This window comes from Neolamprologus multifasciatus, chromosome 13 (genome assembly GCF_963576455.1).
Source record: "Neolamprologus multifasciatus chromosome 13, fNeoMul1.2, whole genome shotgun sequence".
Classification (NCBI taxonomy): Eukaryota; Metazoa; Chordata; class Actinopteri; order Cichliformes; family Cichlidae; genus Neolamprologus; species Neolamprologus multifasciatus.
Genome location: NC_140451.1, coordinates 2644664 through 2664520, shown reverse-complemented (window position 1 = coordinate 2664520; position 19857 = coordinate 2644664). Strand labels below are relative to the sequence as shown.

General features: G+C 42.5%; 2 protein-coding genes across 2 annotated transcripts in view; both read right to left on the bottom strand.

The window, feature by feature from the left end:
* degs1 (delta(4)-desaturase, sphingolipid 1) overlaps window positions 1-5189 on the bottom strand; it is a 6118-nt gene extending 929 nt beyond the window's left edge. Inside the window, exons 1-3 of the mRNA XM_085182395.1 lie at window positions 4952-5189; window positions 1228-1970; window positions 1-408 (exon numbers count right to left, since the gene is read on the bottom strand). The exon at window positions 1-408 is cut by the window's left edge and continues 929 nt beyond it. Of these exons, the coding sequence (XP_085038521.1) occupies window positions 262-408; window positions 1228-1970; window positions 4952-5033 (972 nt within the window). The 5' untranslated portion in view covers window positions 5034-5189 and the 3' untranslated portion in view covers window positions 1-261. The remainder of the gene's footprint in view (window positions 409-1227; window positions 1971-4951) is intronic.
* Window positions 5190-7244: 2055 nt separating this feature from the next.
* fbxo28 (F-box protein 28) lies at window positions 7245-18563 on the bottom strand. Its single transcript, XM_085182393.1, has 5 exons — window positions 18375-18563; window positions 17171-17280; window positions 15603-15741; window positions 11483-11678; window positions 7245-11212 (listed from the first exon to the last, which is right to left on the bottom strand). The coding sequence occupies exons 1-5, from the start codon at window positions 18561-18563 to the stop codon at window positions 10710-10712; spliced, it is 1137 nt and encodes a 378-aa protein (XP_085038519.1). The 3' UTR covers window positions 7245-10709.
* Window positions 18564-19857: the final 1294 nt, after the last annotated feature.

Here is a 19857-nt window from a genome sequence, read left to right as displayed (position 1 = left end):
CGGATATCTGACCCAACTCATAGCTGTTCAGATATCAGGTCTCTGTGCAGCCAGTCCTAGATTTGTTCTCGCTCTGCAACACCAACAAATTAAAGCCCAGCACCACCCGTTTTTGGACCTGTCCTGTGCACACTCAGCACTTCATCCCTCTCGTCAGTTTAGTCCACATGTGGAATGCACTCATCTGCAGAAGCTGTTAATTTTTTCAAAGTGGAAAGGCTGCCTTTACAGCGGACACACAGCAGTGTTCCCACAGTGGCCTTACTCCTGTTTGACCTCTCCCTTCAGCTTTCTCTTGATTCGTGAATATGGGCTTATGGTATCGTCCATAATGAAGTCGTATAGGACCTTCACCCAAGATGTGTACTGAGGCAGGTCCGCATAATACTCTGCAGCAATTTCCTTTACCTGCAAACAAAACACAAGGAATGGACACATCACAACTTTCTCCTTTTACTCACTATACACAGACATAATGATTTTACTGTTTCTACACAAATTACACTGGTGGTGGTGCTGAAATCAAACTTTACAGCCTGCTGCTCACAGATAACTTATTTCATGTTCCTTTAGGATTTTGAATGCTGATTTCAGTTTCTTTCATATCTCAGGTTACAGAGGGGCAGGGATCCTTTATTGTTCTGAGTACATTCAATCACAATATTCTGTATAATTTTAATATTAAACCAAATCAAATCATGGAGTACAGCTTTACTGTTCTATTAGGCAGGTTTTATGTGACAAAATCTAGTTGTCAGCTGAAGAATGTTTTTAACCGTTGCAGTTTCTCCAAATCAAACAGGATTTTCTCTCAGAACGACTGCCTAAACCAGGGGTCCCCAATCCCAGTCCACGAGGGCCGGTGTCCTGCAGGTTTTAGATCTCACCCTGGGTCAACACACCTGAATCACATGATTAGTTCAATACTAATCATGTGATAATCTGCTGAAGTAAAGCGTCACAGCTGGCTGTGTAATCAATACTAATCTGGAAAACTTCAAGACATGTTGAGGAGGTCATTTATCCATTTAAATCAGCTGTGATGGATCAAGGACACATCTAAAACCTGCAGGGACACCGGCCCTCGTGGACTGGGATTGGGGACCCCTGCCCTAAACCATCTGTTGACTTTGCATGTGTACACAACAATGTGACATTAGCAGGGAACTAACTCCAGTGGTCAGAATGTGTGGGTAACAACCTGCACTGTCTCTGAACTTTACTCACCATGGGCAGCCTGCGTCCCGGGATGCTGGGGAAGTCATGGTGCTCATTGTGGTAACCCACATTGAAGGTGAGCAGATTGAGAGAGCCGTAATAAGAGTAGGTCTCGTGACCCTTCAGGAACATGTAGTGCTCAGCTATGAAGTGGCCAGAAATTGGATGCAAGCCCATTCCCAGCATGGAGCCAGCCAACATGTAGACCACAGGCTTAGCCCCCCACAGCCAGTAGAGCAGAACATTAAAGGTGACCTGGAAAGCCACATTGGTCATCTCAAGCTGAGTGATGGGTTTAGGGTTAATGCAAAGGGGCCGTATAGCATAGAAAAGTGGCTGCAGAATAATCCAGATAAACTTGCGAAAGCGAGTGCAGAAAAACCAGCCTTCAAAATCAGTGGGGATGTCGACATCAATCCCATCTCCACCCAGGTAGCGATGATGATCCAGGTGATAGCGTTTGAAAGACGCAGAGTAGGGCAGGCCGATCGGCAGGTTGGCAAAGATGGCAAAGTAGCGGTTCCACATGGCTTTGTTATTTCCAAATGCTGTGTTGTGGGAGATCTCGTGAATAGCAAGGGTCATTGAGTGGTTGATGCAACTGCCAAATGCATAAGTCCAAAACAGAACCCATTTCCAGTCCAAGTCCTTGACCAGGTAGAAAGCTACAAACTGTATCACCACCATCATGCACACAATCCACTTCAACCTCGGGTCAGGACCCATCAGCGTTTTGATTTTTGGATATTTGGCTGCAAGATAAACACAGAAGACTCAAAGTCAGTTCAGTCAACATTCAAATGCTGAAAAGAAGACAATCACAACCTCACGAGGTAAAGCTGCGCTCCTAATTAAACGTTACACTCTTCGTACAAAGTTGTAGACAATGATATCCTTGAACTATTTATGAATTTGGAACACATGTATCCTTATTAAATTTGAAAAACACTACTGCATTTTGCTAATCGGTCATTTAAAACTGCTGCCATAAATAGTATTTCGATCTTATTTTAATGGCTGACTCAAGAATAATAAACACTTTAAGAGACTTGCTGAAGACATTGTTTCGCTCAGGCCTTTTCCACAGGGTCATGTGATTAAACATGTTTCATTTACTTTAAAGCATCACATTTTTTCCATAAAAAAAGCATAGGTTACAAAACCAAATTTGGTCAAGGCAATGTTAAAACAGCAACAACCCCCCCCCCCCCCCCCCCCCCCTTAATTAGTGACCTGTGTGTCGATTCTCTCTGCATCTTCCTGTCCTTTCATAAAACCTTTGACCTCAACACCACAAAGCTAATAGTCATGTTTTTATAATCATGATACATTTGTACCTGCATGACAGATACATTTCAAAAATCCAAAAGATCCAGTTTAACATGTAAAGACAAACAGACTAGTTATAAACCCCAAGACTTATGGAAAAATACCCTTTGAAAGGTTATTGTACATAATTAAAACTTAGTTAACTAAAATAAAACTATGCTTTTGGGGGGGGGGAAACAAACTGAATTTATTTAGTGAAAATAAATAAGCTAGTCTCCTTAGCTTTAGTCTCCTTAGCTTTAGTCTCCTTAGCTTTAGTCTCCTTAGCTTTAGTCTCCTTAGCTTTAGTCTCCTTAGCTTCAGTCTCCTTAGCTTTAGTCTCCTTAGCTTTAGTCTCCTTAGCTTCAGTCTCCTTAGCTTTAGTCTCCTTAGCTTTAGTCTCCTTAGCTTTAGTCTCCTTAGCTTCAGTCTCCTTAGCTTTAGTCTCCTTAGCTTCAGTCTCCTTAGCTTTAGTCTCCTTAGCTTTAGTCTCCTTAGCTTTAGTCTCCTTAGCTTTAGTCTCCTTAGCTTTAGTCTCCTTAGCTTTAGTCTCCTTAGCTTCAGTCTCCTTAGCTTTAGTCTCCTTAGCTTTAGTCTCCTTAGCTTCAGTCTCCTTAGCTTCAGTCTCCTTAGCTTCAGTCTCCTTAGCTTTAGTCTCCTTAGCTTTAGTCTCCTTAGCTTTAGTCTCCTTAGCTTTAGTCTGCTAAAGTATGTTATTACACCTTGCCTGATGGAGCTATAAAAGGACATGTTTATTGAGTTTACTAGAGCCTACAAGACTGAAAGCCAACGTTCAGCATATGACCTACAATACAGAAATACTTGAAAAGACTAAACCTAACACTGAAACTAATAAAAACTAAACTTAAACTAAAACTCAATGTGCTGCAATGGATCAAGTCCAATTTGAATTGAAAATTTGAATGACTCAAACCTTTAACAACCTCAGTCAAAACAAGAGGATAGCCAGCTCAAGCCACGTAAGTATAAGCTGTTGACTCATTTCAGATTCACTCAGGTTAAAAGAGCAAACCCACAGGGCCTCCAGGCTACAAATATTTCCACAAAACGTGGGACCTTACAGCAGAGAGATGTGTCTCAACACATCCTGTGTCACACCATGCTGCCTCCACTACTAGAGCAAGATGGCTCTCAGAGGGAGGGACCTGAGACCACATACAGTTAAGCTCTTTACAAGCAAATATGTATTGACATACAAACTACATTGGACCAAGTAGCAAATTTTCAGTAGGGGCACAATTCAAAGTTTGGAGGTATATAATCGCAAAGACCTTGCAATATGTGACATAAAAACGACTTAAAAGGAAAAAAAACTCAGTGAACTTAAAGTATTGTGAAATCTCTGTGTGAAATTGTGACTCTCCTCAGTGAAAAAGACACTAGAAATGCAAAAGAAACACTGATCACTGTCCTCTTGGTCCAGTGGCTAAAGCAGACCACCTCATTCAGAGAAAAAGGCACTTTGACACAATGAACGCTTTGTGTGTTTGAAAGAAGAACAGCAGCATTCAATGTGAGTCAGCTGCATATAGTTACTAATGTGAATCACCAATCAGTACCGATAAAAGTCATATATGTAGAGAGAGAGATCATGGTTCTGATTATTTAGTTTTCGAGCTACAATGCAAAAAAAAGTATGTCTTTCGGTTTCATGTCACAATAATTCATTATCTTTGGGTTTGAACTGTGAAACTACAAAAAGAGTCAATCTCCTTGGAAATTAGCTATACCACTTAAACTACAAAACAGAACAAACTTTTAAAAAACCCAACACGTACGGATCATACTGTAGTTTTTATACTGGCTATTGTCAAATTGCAATACTTTTCCTTATTTGTTTGCAATGCTTTAACTATGCAAAGTGTGGGGCGAGAATGTGATATAATATGTGCGTTTAACGCTTAAAATCTGCCCCAAAGTCAACAAACCACTCCTGAAAGGCACCGAGAGCACCGGTTATGTGTCAAACCGTTACTGCAGTTTTCCCAAGAGAAACTTAGGGAGTGGCACATAACCACAACTCCCCATTTGCTAGCCTCACATAATATTAGTTGGTTCAAATGGCCTAAATAGCTGGAACTTCCTTGTGTGCGTGTACGTGTATGTGCGTGAGCGCGTGTCCATGTCAAATTGTGTAACTGAAACGACAGTGGTTCTCACTGTGGGTTAAATATTGAGCAAAGTTGGTCTGATAGCTAACATATACGGGTGGATAAGGAACCGTTAGCTTGAAACTAATTAGCAACTTACCGTTGCTTAAAACTAATCAAAAAACTAAGCCTTTATGGTGTCGGGGTGTGCAATTAGACGGTTTAACGAAAGTTAGTCGTCAAAAGCCAAACTTGGTTATACCTTTGTTAACTATGGATTTATGCGCAATTTGCTAACGGATAAGCTAGCTCACCCAAAATCGCTTTTCTCCTGTCAGCATGCGGCTGGTCCGTATAAACCCATTCGTAGTCCTCACGGGCGAGTCGGTTTCCCATCTTTGTGACTACTGTAGTGAGAGGTTTACAGCACTTCGCCAAAAAGTAATAGCACAAGGTCGTTTCTTTAAAAGAAACTTCTTTGCCTCCCTTCCTTTCGTCTTTGATGGCCCGCCGCTGACGTGCGCAGAAGCCGGCAGGCTGCAGACTCCGCCCCCCGGTGGCCTGTCGCTACGTAACAGCGAACACCGTTACGTGACGACAACCTTGTTTTAAGGCTGTTGCTATGTCAACAAACGAACATTTCAGCGAAACATATATTTACAGAATATATCGTGAGTTTTTTTTCTTTCTTTCTTGAGTTAGCACCTCAAAAATCGTCAAACCTCTTGACTTGGAGTGAAAATAGTTCACCGCAGACCTGAGCAACAGTTAAACTGAGATTCTTTTTTTCTCCAGTTGTGTGTTCATATCCTTTTTAAAAGTGACATTAAATTAAACTGTTGTGAAATTAAAATGTGACACTGAAAAACAAGTGTAAAACAGGACATCTGAGCAGAAATACTAAGGCTTTGAACAGGGCCGTGCAGAGATGTTTGAAGGGGCATGTGCTCAAAGTTAAAAGAGGGCACCAACAACCAGGCTGAACCCCCATTCATCAAGAATCTAATATGGAATCACATCATACTACATCACTGTCATCAGGCAGGGACAATGCAAAGCAAATGTAGCCTTTACCTGATGTGTAAAATGTTGCTGTTGAGCAGTTGCTGCTGCTCCTGCTGCAGATAGTGCTGAAGGGCAGGGCGATCTCAAAACATTAAACAAGTGTTTTAGATAATAATAAACTTCAAAGACTGGTGATAGCGCTTGAAACCTTAAGGCAACAGATTTTTTTTTAAATAAAACTGGGGAAAATAAACGAGACTCTGCCTGTGACTCACTCTTTGCCTGTCTTCGTCCTTCCATCTCCTCTGATCCATCACTCTCCTCTTCCATCTGACAACAAGGCACAATTTGCTATAATTTTAAAAAACATCTATACACAAACACACACGGACATACAGTGAGATTTTATACATTCTCCAGAATACTGTATATACTATTGCATTATAGTGCTGATCCACAATCCTTCCTTCATTATTTATTTATAGTGCTATAATAATAAAGTAACACAAACAAAAAAGTAAGTAATAAATATAAAATAATGTATTTATGATCATTCAGTTTGTTTGACTATTCACTCTGTGCAGATAGAAAACTTATTAAATGTTTAAACTGCAGAAATAGAATAATTTTGCTGCTGTAAAATCAGCATTTTGTCATATTTGAAATATAAATCTAATATATTCTGTTTCTTAATGTATTTTCTTTAATATAGTGTGTGTGTGTTTAATATCGTCATTACAATAATCCATAACTATGTGGATATGCATGAAATATAAGCCCTCCAAAAGGCTGTAACTTCCTTTAAACTAAACATGTTCCCTAAAACGGTGACAGAGCTTCAGAGCCCTGACAGCTGTACCCAGTTAGCTAGCAGCTAATGACCAGCACACCTGTGTAGTTAATAAAAGGACAGGTAATGTTTGTCGCGCTGTTGCACACACAGCACGCTCATGTGTTTCAATTCTTCAGTTGTCACAACACAACTGACCAACGTGTACATAATAACCTCATATTCCTGTGTGCTATAGACTACAGTGTATGCTGTACAACTACCTCGTGTGTTTTGTTGCATCAGTCTGCGTCTCCCAGTTCATTTGTGTTTCCCCTACAACCCCCATGTGGCAAAAATGCGCGTGCTCTCCTCTAACCCCGTCCACGTGCCTACCCGCGTCATTAACCGGCGTGCAGCCTACTACTATTACCTAAACGTCGGTAATTGACGAAATGAGACTGCCGCGGACAGGCCCGTTGTTACTAGTACATCATCCAGAGTAAAGTCACAGAGAAGCGTGTACTCACCTTTGCTGTTGTTGCCACTTTGTAAAGTTTGACTTTCTAATGAGGGTCAGTGTTGCCAGATTGGGCTGATCTCGCGCTCTCTCCATTAATAACCTGTCAGCGTAACATAATCATTAAATAGCAGACCAAGCGTCACTGCTGCATTAAACACAAAAGAACAGTAAATTGGGTTTGCCAGCTGAATGACTGTCTTTGCATCAGAAATGATTAAATGTATATATTTTTAGTTTCACTTTATTTATTCATATACTGTATTTAAATGCAAGTCAAACTTGCATCAGCACAACTAAATTCTCCACCTGTCTATGGCAGCCAGTGGGAACACAGATGAAGGCAACGCTGGTGTATAAGGTTCTTCATCAATCAGCCTATTATTGCTTCATACGTCTGCTTTTTAAAAAAATCCGTAAGGGACTTTTAAGAGCCATGTCAGTCTGTTGTAAATGTGTTTCAGGGCTCCGTTTCTGCCTTTATTGGTCTCTGTCTTGTGTGGTTTTTGTGTGTTTGTTCGTTTATTTCTCTGTCCATCACCATGAGTGACTCCGAAATCCAAGCTCCGTTAATGGTCCTGGATAATGTGACTGATCAGCAGGAAGCTCCCTCTTGAATTAACACCATGGGCACTTTTAGATTTCAACACAGGTGGTAGATTGTTACACTCTGGAAATGAAATGAAGGTGCGTGTTATTAAGCCAATAAATTATGAAAAACTGGGTTCATGGCAGGGCAGAGTTCTTGCATTTTGTGTAAATTTAAACATATAACAATTTGATTATTGCTTAATAAAAAAACTCAAGTATAAAACCAAGAAAGCTACACAGCACGGGGGTTTACAAACACAAGTCTCACTTATTGGCTTACTTATTTATTCTTTACGCTATACAGCACATAAAAAATCACATTTTATGTGACTGAAATGTTTATTTATCTGGGCTAAAGACTATTTATATGAAACGTGTGTACTGCATATTTGCACCATATATAATGCATATTGCAGGAAGCAACACCTGCATATGTTTAAAAAATGGCTTTGATTTTGATGCAGAGTCTCATTGCCACACTGCAGCGTCCCAGTCAGTCATCAGAACTGTAGTTTCCTGTCTCCAGCACCAACATTTCCTGTTAGCCATTGTTTTTATTTTTCGTGCCAATGTCACGTATCCACCAAAATGGATAATACGACCAACCACACATGATATCAATTACATTTGTTTTACTGTTGTTTTTCTACCAAACGTAATGAATATGATGAATGAACACTCAAATATTAACATTAAATCTACAGCTTCATGTTTACAATCAGAGATACACAAATGTGTTAGCTGATTTTTAATAGGTTTCATTTGTACATCAGTAACAGTAATGTGTGCAACAAGACTGTACAATTAGCCCCAACTCGGCCAACTCAAAAGATAGTTTTCTTGGCATACGTACATGAAATAATTCACAATCTGCACTTTAAAATACATGAAGAATACAGCAACGTTTTCTAGACTGAGACGCAGTCTCAGATGGAACCACCAGATTATATCTTCTTGTGCTTTGTTGCCTTGTGTCTTCATAATAGACACGTGAGATGCATTTCCAAAATGTCTTTACCAAATGAACGTGTGTTAGTTCAGGTCATCCAAAGAACAGAACACAAGTGCAGCCACAAGGCAACAAAACAAGTTTGTACAGAGAAGGAAGCAGGCAGAGTCTAACGCTAATCGTTTCCTACTGCCACCATCTATTTGTGCAAAAAAGTCCAAAAATCAGGTTCACTTCCCTCGTCTTTTTCAGGTGGAGGCAGAAGCCTCAGGAAGAGTTTCAAAACATAAGGAGAAAACAAAAATCAGCTGGCATTTGGGACAAAGTGAGAAACACCTGCAAGTTTTAGAAGTGACCTTTGAAATGCAATTTTGTTTCCTTCCTTTTTTTCCCCACATGTACGTCTACACTTGTGTTTTTCTCTGAGTTTACTGAAGTACAAGTCCTAAGCTGGAGAAAAGCCCAGTATGAGCCAGCAGGGATTCTATATTTGCAATTCAAAACTGGAGGAGTGTTTACATGATCTGACAACGCCATCCCAGATATCTTAAAAGCTCAAAAAAGAAGCAAACAACTGATCATTGTTTTCATTTGGCTCATTTTGGACCTCAGAAACGGACTAAAACCTTCAGATCTTCATCAGCAGACGAGGTTGGTCAAATGTTGTATCGAGCGACACGTGGCTGAAAATGTCAATAAAAGCCAGCAAGTGACACCAGGTTACATTTATTGAGTTAAAGTACTTAATTCAAGGTCGTCTCAGTTTTCAGACCGTTAGCAAAGTGAAAGTATTAAAAGGTAAAACACTGACCTGTACTGGAGCACATATTGTGTATAGTGAATATGCAGAATGTTTGAAGATCATATCAGGCTTCTCACGTCATTCAGAGAACAGATGCAAAACACCAGTTTGCCATCAAGGTCAGTTTTATAGTATTTTTATCCTCAGCACAGCTCATACAGTAATGCATCATATAACAGCCAAATATGGACACGAGGGGCTTCAAACGCACGACTGCTTTCATATTCAGCACAGCTCCTGTGCTCACTGCTGCTTCGCTAAAGAGTGGTAAGACAAACTGATGTACATATCCCCCCCAAAGAGCTGATACAGGACAGTTTGGCCTTCTCCTCCCTTCAGCCGTGCTTTTCATGACGATTCAAGAATTCATCAAAATAAACTCATCTGAGCAGCAGCTCTTGGAAGAAAAAAAAAAGAAGAAGCGATCTACTAAAAAGAAATAAATCACTTTCATCGATTCATATTGCACTTAGCCAAACTTAGGAAGAAGCTGTTGCAACTGATTTAGACCCCTGTGACGATCACTAACTACTAACAACATGCAACCGCAGTTAGGCTGTTCCAGGAGCATCGCACTTCCTGTTTTTCATCGATATCCTTTAGTAGTTTATGTTCCCAAAATGACAAATATGAACATTTTCTTAACAAACAGGAAACGCATTAAATCACATGTGCAAGGTGACTTCTGTTAACAAGACTCCAAATATAAGGCTGCAAATATAAGCATCTTCATTTGAGAGTACAGTGACTTCAATGAAACCTTTAATAAACAACCTTTTCAGAGGCAAATAGCCACCCACCTATCCCCTTATTGATCTAAGTGGTTCAGAAGCCTTGCAAGGACTTGCCAACAAATCCTATGTGCAGAACCAGGACACTGATGAATGGAGCATAAGAAAAAACATTGTGTAGCCAAAGCCTAATGTCTTCTATAGAGTTACATTATCATGCAGGTAGTGATAAATCATCAGCAAGTCACTCTGTCACCCTAGGTCACACTGTAGTCTGACTCAGTCCACTGCCTGAAATGGTGCTCACTACACCGCCACATGTGGAGCAATCCACTGCTCAAAGTAGAAACTACAACGCAGAGTAGCTGAGAATGACCTTTTCAAAGGTGAAACTATAAACTAGTGACGTGTTTACATAGTAATGTATTATTAGGCGAGTCTTTAACAAAAGGAAAATCAGACATTAACAGTTCTGTAACGACAAACCTAACCACGTGCAAAGTCCTGGATGACGTTCAGGGTTCAGTGCTTTGGACAGCAGAGAATTATCCCACAGCGCAGCGGGTGGTGTCAGCGCTGTGTGTGAGACAGTATACAGGAAGTGTGTTGGTGGAGTGGCTGATAACTCTGGGCACTGGGTTTAAGATGTGATCCGTCAGACCTTAAAAATCAAAATAACTTGAGCTAAATGACACACTGAGTTTCTCATTTCTTGCTGCGCAGCCGTTTGGATTGTCGTGGAAGGTCTGAGCTTTTTCTGGTGCGTTTTAGCGAAGACCCTACCTCACCCTCCGTCTCCCTGGGTGAGGCTGCAGCCACGCCTGTCAAGACAGCAGCAGACGTGCTGGCAGCAGTGAAAGACACAGCGGAGCTGCTGGATGTGGAGGGGACAGTTGTGTTGGGCCTGGGTCCTCCGATAGCAGCAGCGCTACTCTCCATCAGTTCACGGAGCTTGTGCTCCAGCTCTGCGAGGCGGGCGTTCTGCTCAGCGATCACCTGGCTCTGTTCCTGCAGCTTCTGCTCCTGGTCCTGCAGCTGCTTCTGCTGCTCCAGCTGCTTCACCCGGATTTCCTGCATCTCCCTCCGCAGCACCGTCATCGATGCCCCGTTCACTTTCACCTGCTGCTGCACCTTGGTCATCTCAGAGCGGGAAGGTGTGTTCTTAGCCAGCAAGGACATGGTGGTCAAAGAGGTAGATGGACCTGCCACTGAGGGCACAAGACACACATCTGAGTCAAGCGTGTTCCAGAGTTAGCATAGAGTGTGAAGCAGAGCGCGTGCAGAGCAGCGCAAACAACCAGCGGCTGCGGTGCCACGTAAGACTAAACAGGACGATGACTTTCTCGTCTCTCACATTCAGTGACAACTAAAAGCCACAAACGCACAATCACTGTGGCTCAAATGTTGCATTTAAAACCTTGGACACCCGGTGCAATAGGGATGCGCAACTATTATTGTTTTTGTCACATTTCAATTACCTGGTGCAGAGCCAATGAGGCGACCAGACAGATCGGCTCCCGGCAGTTTCTTCTTCAGAATGGGGACGATCTTCTCATCGAAGTACTCCATGGCCATGGAGGAGATGTCCCTCAACTCCTGCAGAACCTCGTGAGCTCGCTGAGGTGCTCGGGTAGAGTTCACGTAGCGCAACACGCGGTAAATCTCATCTATAACCTGATGACACACAACAGCAATGAAACAGGCTTTTAAAAGCTCGATGCAGCATTCAGGTGTGGGGAGCTGACCTGGTCAGAAGACCTGGCTCTGGTATGAGCCACTACTAACAGTTAAAGCATCGTTTTAAATGGTCACATGTTGAACTCTGGTGCAGCTGAGACGTCCTAAACCAGCAACAACCTGATTAAAGACTGTTTCAACATCAATAATCAAACAAAGAGTTTTCCTTTCTAATCATGCTGGTACTGTTGTTGATTCAGGGCATTTTCCTTCCACTGCAGTTCAACATGTGTGTTAAGGCCCTGGCCATATTCTGAATCAGTGTGTGTTCTGTGCCTTTAAGAGTCTCTGCAGGTCCTCCACGTGATTGGAGGAGCCGTTTTGGGCCGGCTTTGACCTGCCACCTGCTGACTGACTCCCACTATGAACTGGCCATTTCAAAAACCCCGTCTCCTGCAGATGTTCCCCTGCCAGCAACAACAGCTGTCAGGGGAACATCCAAACTCGCAGTGCTTGATCTTGTAAATAGCACTGAAGCAGAAGGGGTGAACACCCTATTTTTTTTTTTTTTGCACTTTTTCTCTTGTTTATTAAATCAGGGAATTAGAGGTAGTGCTTGTGTTTTGTTTAGTTTGGTTTCGAGTAGGGTTTAGGTAGCACTTCTTTGGAATAGCTTGTTTTGTTTATTATTTTGGCCGTTTTTCACCCTGGAGTTTATGGTCTAAGGAGCTTGGAAAGAAAAGCATCTGGACTTCTTTAAGTTGCTTGAAGACGTCTTCGAGCAACTTAAAGAACCTTCACAGACCTTTCAGTTTTGTTGTTATTGGTAGCAATAAACCTCACTCTTAGATTGATTAGTGGGGGACTGGGGTGTGGAAACCCTGTCAAAGTAGCCATTCACTTCACTTGAATCTCAGTGCTCAGCTCAGATAAAATAATTATTGTGGGTGATTTTAACATCCATGTTGATGCTAAAAATGACAGCCTCAACAAAGCATTTAATCTGTTATTAGACTCAATTCTCTCAAAATGTAAAAGAACCCACCCACCACTTTAATCACACTCTAGATCTTATTTTAACATATGGCATAGAAACTGAACATTTAACAGTGTTTCCTGAAAACCCTCTCCTGTCTGATCATTTCTTGATAACATTTACATTTACAATAATTGATTACACAGCAGTGGAGAGTAGACTTTATCAAAGTAGATGTCTTTCTGAAAGCGCTGTAACTAAGTTTAAGAATATAATCCAGCCACTGTTATCATCGTCAATGCCCTGTACCAACACAGAGCAGAGCAGCTATCTGAACGCTAGTACCACAGGCCTTCAAGGTGGCTGCAGTTAAACCTTTACTCAAAAAGCCATCTCTAGACCCAGCAGTCTTAGCTAATTATAGGCCAATCTCCAACCTTCCTTTCATATCAAACATCCTTGAAAGAGTAGTTGTCAAACAGCTAACAGATCATCTGCAGAGGAATGGTTTATTTGAAGAGTTTCAGTCAGGATTCAGAGTTCATCACAGCACAGAAACAGCTTTAGTGAAGGTTACAAATGATCTTCTTATGGCCTCTGACAGTGGACTCATCTCTGTGCTTGTCCTGCTAGACCTCAGTGCAGCATTCGATACTGTTGACCATAATATCCTATTAGAGCGATTAGAACATGCTGTAGGTATTACAGGTATTGCACTGCAGTGGTTTGTAGCATATCTATCTAATAGACTCCAATTTGTGCATGTAAATGGAGAGTCCTCTTCACACACTGAGGTTAATTATGGAGTTCCACAGGGTTCAGTGCTAGGACCAATTCTGTTTACATTATACATGCTTCCCCTAGGCAGCATCATTAGAAGACATAGCATACATTTTCACTGCTATGCAGATGACACCCAGCTCTACCTGTCCATGAAACCAGATAACACACACCAATTAGTTAAACTGCAGGAATGTCTTAAAGACATAAAGACTTGGATGGCCACTAACTTTCTGCTTCTTAACTCAGATAAAACTGAGGTCATTGTACTTGGTGCTGAAAAGCTTAGAAATATGGTATCTAACCAGATTCTTACTCTGGATGGCATTACCTTGGCCTCCAGTAACACTGTGAGGAACCTTGGAGTCATTTTTGACCAGGATATGTCCTTCAACGCACATATTAAACAAATATGTAAGACTGCGTTCTTCCATTTGCGCAACATCTCTAAAGTTAGAAATATCCTGTCTCAGAGTGACGCTGAAAAACTAGTTCATGCATTTATTACTTCCAGGCTGGACGACTGTAATTCATTATTATCAGGATGTCCAAAAAACTCACTGAAAAGCCTTCAGTTAATCCAAAATGCTGCAGCAAGAGTACTGACAGGGACTAGAAAGAGAGCATATTTCTCCTGTTTTGGCTTCCTGTTAAATCCACAATTCAAAATCCTGCTCCTCACATACAAGGTCTTAAATAATCAGGCCCCATCTTATCTTAATGACCTTGTAGTACCATATCACCCTATTAGAGCACTTCGCTCTCGCTCTGCAGGCCTACTTGTTGTTCCTAGAGTATTTAAAAGTAGAATGGGAGGCAGAGCCTTCAGTTTTCAGGCCCCTCTTCTGTGGAACCAGCTTCCAGTTTGGATTCGGGAGACAGACACTATCTCTACTTTTAAGATTAGGCTTAAAACTTTCCTTTTTGCTAAAGCATATAGTTAGGGCTGGACCAGGTGACCCTGAATCCTCCCTTAGTTATGCTGCAATAGATGTAGGCTGCCGGGGGATTCCCATGATGCATTGAGTTTTTCCTTTCCAGTCACCTTTCTCACTCACTATGTATTAACAGACCTCTCTGTGTTGAATCATATCTGTTATTAACCTCTGTCTCTCTTCCACAGCATGTCTTTATCCTGTCTTCCTTCTCTCGCCCCAACCAATCACAGCAGATGGCCCCGCCCCTCCCTGAGCCTGGTTCTGCTGGAGGTTTCTTCCTGTTAAAAGGGAGTTTTTCCTTCCCACTGTCACCAAAGTGCTGCTCATAGGTGGTCATATGATTGTTGGGCTTTTCTCTGTATCTATGAAGCGCCTTGAGGCGACTTTTGTTGTGATTTGGTGCTATATAAATAAATTAGTCATGTGACAGCTGAGTGTCTCAGCCCTGGTAGTTACTTGATCAAACCCTCCTGATGATGAACCAACTGCAGACTGATTTCCATAAACCTTAACAGGACAATGCAATCAGACTGAACAAACTAATGAGGAAGGCCGGTTCTGTTGTTGGCGTGAAGCTCGTCGCCCTGGAGGAGGTGATCAGGGACAGAATGCGGGCAAGACTGCTGGCAATCATGGAAAATGACCCTACATAACACACTGGACGATCTGAAGAGCAGTTTCAGCAACAGGTTCCTTCAACCTGTCTGAGGGAACGTCACAGGAGCTCGCTCCTTCATGCTGCTGTCAGACTCTGTAATTCATCCACGTCGGTCAGGTCCACACACGCGGGACAGAAATAATCACACCTCACTGCACCCTGTCACTTCTGTGTACCACCATAAACACCTGCACACATACTTGTCCTTTCATATTTATATTTATAACCTATATCGCTATATTTAAAAGCACAAGAGCCATATTCAGCATCTGAATTTGACTAAAACGTGCTTTTATTGCTTTGGACTCATCTTGTTTACCATCCTGCATGTAGCGCCAGACCCAGGAATAAATTATAGCATGTCATGGCAAACACCAAAGCATGGATTCGTTTCACTTTATTAAAGACACACAGGGCTCCATAGAACATAAACTAAATACATAAAAAAGAAAAATAAATGTGGACTTGCTGCAAAAGGAAAAATGGAGCTTTTTAAATGAGAACTTGTCCCTTCTGTCTTGAAAACTACTGATGCTGCAGAGTTGTTTGCCAGTAGCAGCTACACTAACCTTTCCAGGGATGAAGCAACACAGGTTGGAGTCCACATATTTCATGAAGGTCATGTTGAGTAGTGAAAGGCGGGTCTCCACAGCAGCCAGGATGTCAGCGTGACGGGCCAGGGAGTGGTTCCTCCTCTCTGACTCTCTCCTGGAAGACAAAGGAAACATGAAGAGAACTTTAAAGGATATCCATTTCTATGTATCGTCATTTATATCATTTATATGATCTTTTTCTTGACATCATTAAGAAAACTCAAAGCTTGGGGGGGAAATTTAAAAGATTTACTGTTCAAAACTCATTTGACTTATTTTAGAAGTGGGATTCAGACTTGTTTGAAAAGGATCAGAAATAGATCCTGTAACAAACACAGGAGCTGAGGCACTCACAGTCAGCACAGCACAAACGCCTGTGATGACGTCAAGAAACTGTTGTAGGTTTGACTAAGAAACAACACAAAAAAACCCAAAAGAACTTGTTTTTGTTCTTGTTTACACAGAAACCAAGCAGGAGGGAACAGTGCCTCTGACCTGCTTCTACTTTGTCTGGTAACCATTACCTGAAGCTACCAGGCCTCAGCACTCAGGCGACACCATGAACTTCACATGAAGGTCAGATAAATAGAACTGGAATTAAAATGGTGACGTACCGGCAGCCACCAGTAGAAATGTGAAAATCCCTGATGATTTTCAGAAAACTTGACCTCTGACCTTGAGGTTAAGGTTACCTGGATTTAAACTCATCCAAGATTTTGAGTAGATGCACCTATGGTTTGAATTCTACGTCGCCTCATTCTTGAGTTGTTGCATTCACAAACTCGGGTGCCCACGCTGCCTGCTCATCTGGCTGGGCGAGAGCAACACCCCATCAGCCTTTTACAGCTGAGGGGTAATAAAAAGGGTCTGAAAGCTCAGACTGTGTAAAGCAGTCCCACCCACCAGCACAAATGATCTCTTGACATTTAGGTATGAACACGAAGCGGACAGCACAAAGCTGAACCTGTATAAACGGACACTGCAGCCTGACTGATTATCAAGCTTCTTCCCTGTTGGAGTTCAGGGTCCGGCCGCTGTGGTCGGCTCGGCGTTCAGTCAGTTTTCACATCACTCTGGGATCGTGGCTAGCTTAGAATTAGCATGCTGTCTGTGCATGTGCTTGGAAAGAGCTGAAGTGGTGTTAGCAGCATAATGCAGCTGTTTCTATCCTGGATGCAGTTTGGACGTTACCCATCATGCTCTCGTCCTTGATGGGAATCAAGAACTTAACTCCCACCTGACTGACAGAAGCTGTATTTTTGTTTTATGAACAATGACTTTTCCCTCCTCTGCATTTAAATACAATGCTTTCATTTAGTACAAGGTACATGTGAATTTTATATCCCAGAAAAAATACTTGTGTAAGGATGAGATGATTATGACAAAAAAGACTATAAGCGCTCTAAATAAGTGCCAGCCAATTCATTCAGATCAAGGAAAAAGTATAAAGCCGAGCTTCTTAAAGTTGGCCAAATAATTAAATAAAGGAGAGTTCCTGAAGAAAACCAGAGTGCAGTGAGTGTGGAATAACTTGTGATACTGACCTGGGCAGCTGGGCTTTGACTTGCCTCTGGCACAGGCTGTGGTAACGCTCCACCTTCAGGAATCCCTGATTCAGGACACGCTGGCAAATCATGTCCATGCGCTTGCATACCTGAAGACAGATCAGAGAGAACAGGTGGACAGGTAATCTGATGAGTATGTTTCAAGTTATTTGCCTACATGGGATTCTTGACACAGTACTTTGGATAAAGTGGAGGCTTCCAGTCTCTACCTTCACAGTTTTAAGAGCTTATACATTGGCTCTTATCATTCCTGTTGTTTTCACAGGAATATTTACCATCCTCTCTTACAATCCTGCTGCAAAAACTACTCCCGAGTGTCACAGTTAAGAGGATCAGAGGAAAAAGCAATGGCTGAATTCTACTTTGGGTTCGACTGGAGGAAACGCTTTCTGCTGCTTAAGGAAAAAAGTCAAGAAGTCACTTGTTTAAACCTGATCATTAAATATCAACAGTCATTTGACACTGACCTGATAGTATCTGCTGACACAGCTGCACCGCTCATACTGGTAAGTAAGGTGTGACACAGTCCACAGAGTATTGTGTAATGACAGAGTAAGGCTAAAATAAATCTTCATTGCACATCTTGTTTACATGTCACAATATTTTGCATCAAGAGGAGAGTGTTCAGTAGCTATGAGTATCTCAGCAGGAAAACGGTTCCAGTCACAACATTAAGTTCATCTGCAAATGTCAGTGGAAACACGGGTAGTGCACAGCAGTCTTATTACCTCACTTAGCCAGTGAGCCACGAACTCTTCAGCGAACGCAAACTAACATATGACAGCGACTGATTCAAACATTTCTGCACAGCAGGAGACGAACAAAGCCTCCAGGCTGTGTGCCGAGCAGGCTGTAGGTGAAAGGAGCTGCGAGGCTCTTACTAACCTCACAGAGTTACATAAGGACAGAGGACAGCCCGGTACTGGCTGCAAACAACTCCGTGACCAACACTCATCTGCGCTCTGACAGTTGTGTGATTGTGATAATGTTGTGTATCCCAGCCCTGCTCGTCTCGGCTGTCTTGCTAACTCGCACAATGCGGGCCGTGGCTGCAAACAGACGGCTCCAGACTGGAGCACGGAGGTGAAACAGCCTGATGTCTGCGCTGCCTTTACACGAGTGCTACCCAAACAGGATTCGGAGCCCTGGCTAGCATTAGCTTTGCTGCTGTTTTTGTTCTCACCGAGCGCAGCAGGCTGATCTCATCGTAGGACAGGAAGTTGAGGATGGTCTCGATGGCCACGATGGGCAGGCCCAGCAGGGGGTTGTTCTGGTGCTGCTGGTCCGATGGAGGGGGTGTATGTCTTAGTGACACGATATCTGAGTCCAAGGACCCAACACATCCATCAACTCTTTCTACCACGGCCGCCATCTTGCTTTGAGACAGAGGAGCCGGAAATGACGTTTCAATAGGAAGCTCGTGCCATTTTTTCTTTAAAGATGGAAAGACTGACTCGGCCGGACAGTGCGGCCCGCAGTCATTTGAAACCACCATGAGCTGCAGCTCTCACACATACATGCATTAAATGCTGATGTGATGAAGAGAGCAGTGACACTTTGTTCATCAGAAAGTTGGTGCAGGTGAGCCGGGGCCCACACCTCACAGTGTTTACTCTCTTGTGGTAATTTTGGTCTTTTCCACTGGTGTCAGAGTGGGATGGGGAGGGGCACAGGGGGTGCAGTTTCACCAGGTGAGCTCTCCGCTAAATAGCCGCTGCCTGGGACAAAAAATTGGCCCAGGCATTTTGAGCAGTTAATGCTCTACCTGGCCCCCTGGCAAAACGTTGCTAGACCCGCCCCTGCAGTTACCAGCTGTCAGCTACTTATAAAAGGATCTTGGTGTTATTTGTCTCTCAGAAACAGTTCATAACTTCAACTCATTCATGTAAATGGTAAATGGTAAATGGCCTGCATTTGTATAGCGCTTTACTCAGTCCCTAAGGACCCCAAAGTGCTTTACACTACATTCAGTCATTCACCCATTCACACACACATTCACACACTGGCAATGGCAAGCTACATTGTAGCCACAGCTGCCCTGGGGCGCACTGACAGAGACGAGGCTGCCGGACACTGGTGCCAACGGGCCCTCTGACCACCACCAGTAGGCAAACGTGGGGTTAGTATCTTGCCCAAGGATATTTGGCATGCAGCCAGGAGGCAGCATGGGATCAAACCACCGATCTTCTGATTAGTGGCTGACCTGCTCTGCCACCTGAGCTACAGCCACCCCCATGTCACCTAAAAGGTAAACCTGTTTCTCCATCACCTGTTCAGCTCTGATGATTCAGTAAGGACATCTCCTGATTTCATCCGAGTGGTGTCCAAAAAACGACGTGGGCTTCATAGATAATTGGGAAACTTTCTAGAGGAAACCTGGTCTTGTTAGGAGAGACGGCATCCATCCCTGGGCCTTACACAGAGTTTCTGTCTGATTTCTCAGACTTTTATCTGATTTAGTTCTGAGCTCAGATAAAATAATTATTGTGGGTGATTTTAACACCCATGTAGATGCTAAAAATGACAGCCTCAACATGGCATTTAATCTGTTATTAGACTCAATTGCTTCTCTCAAAATGTAAAAGAACCCACCCACCAAGTCTCTGTTAGTAATAATTGATAATTATTATTATTATTATTATTATTACTTAATAATTGATCAACAA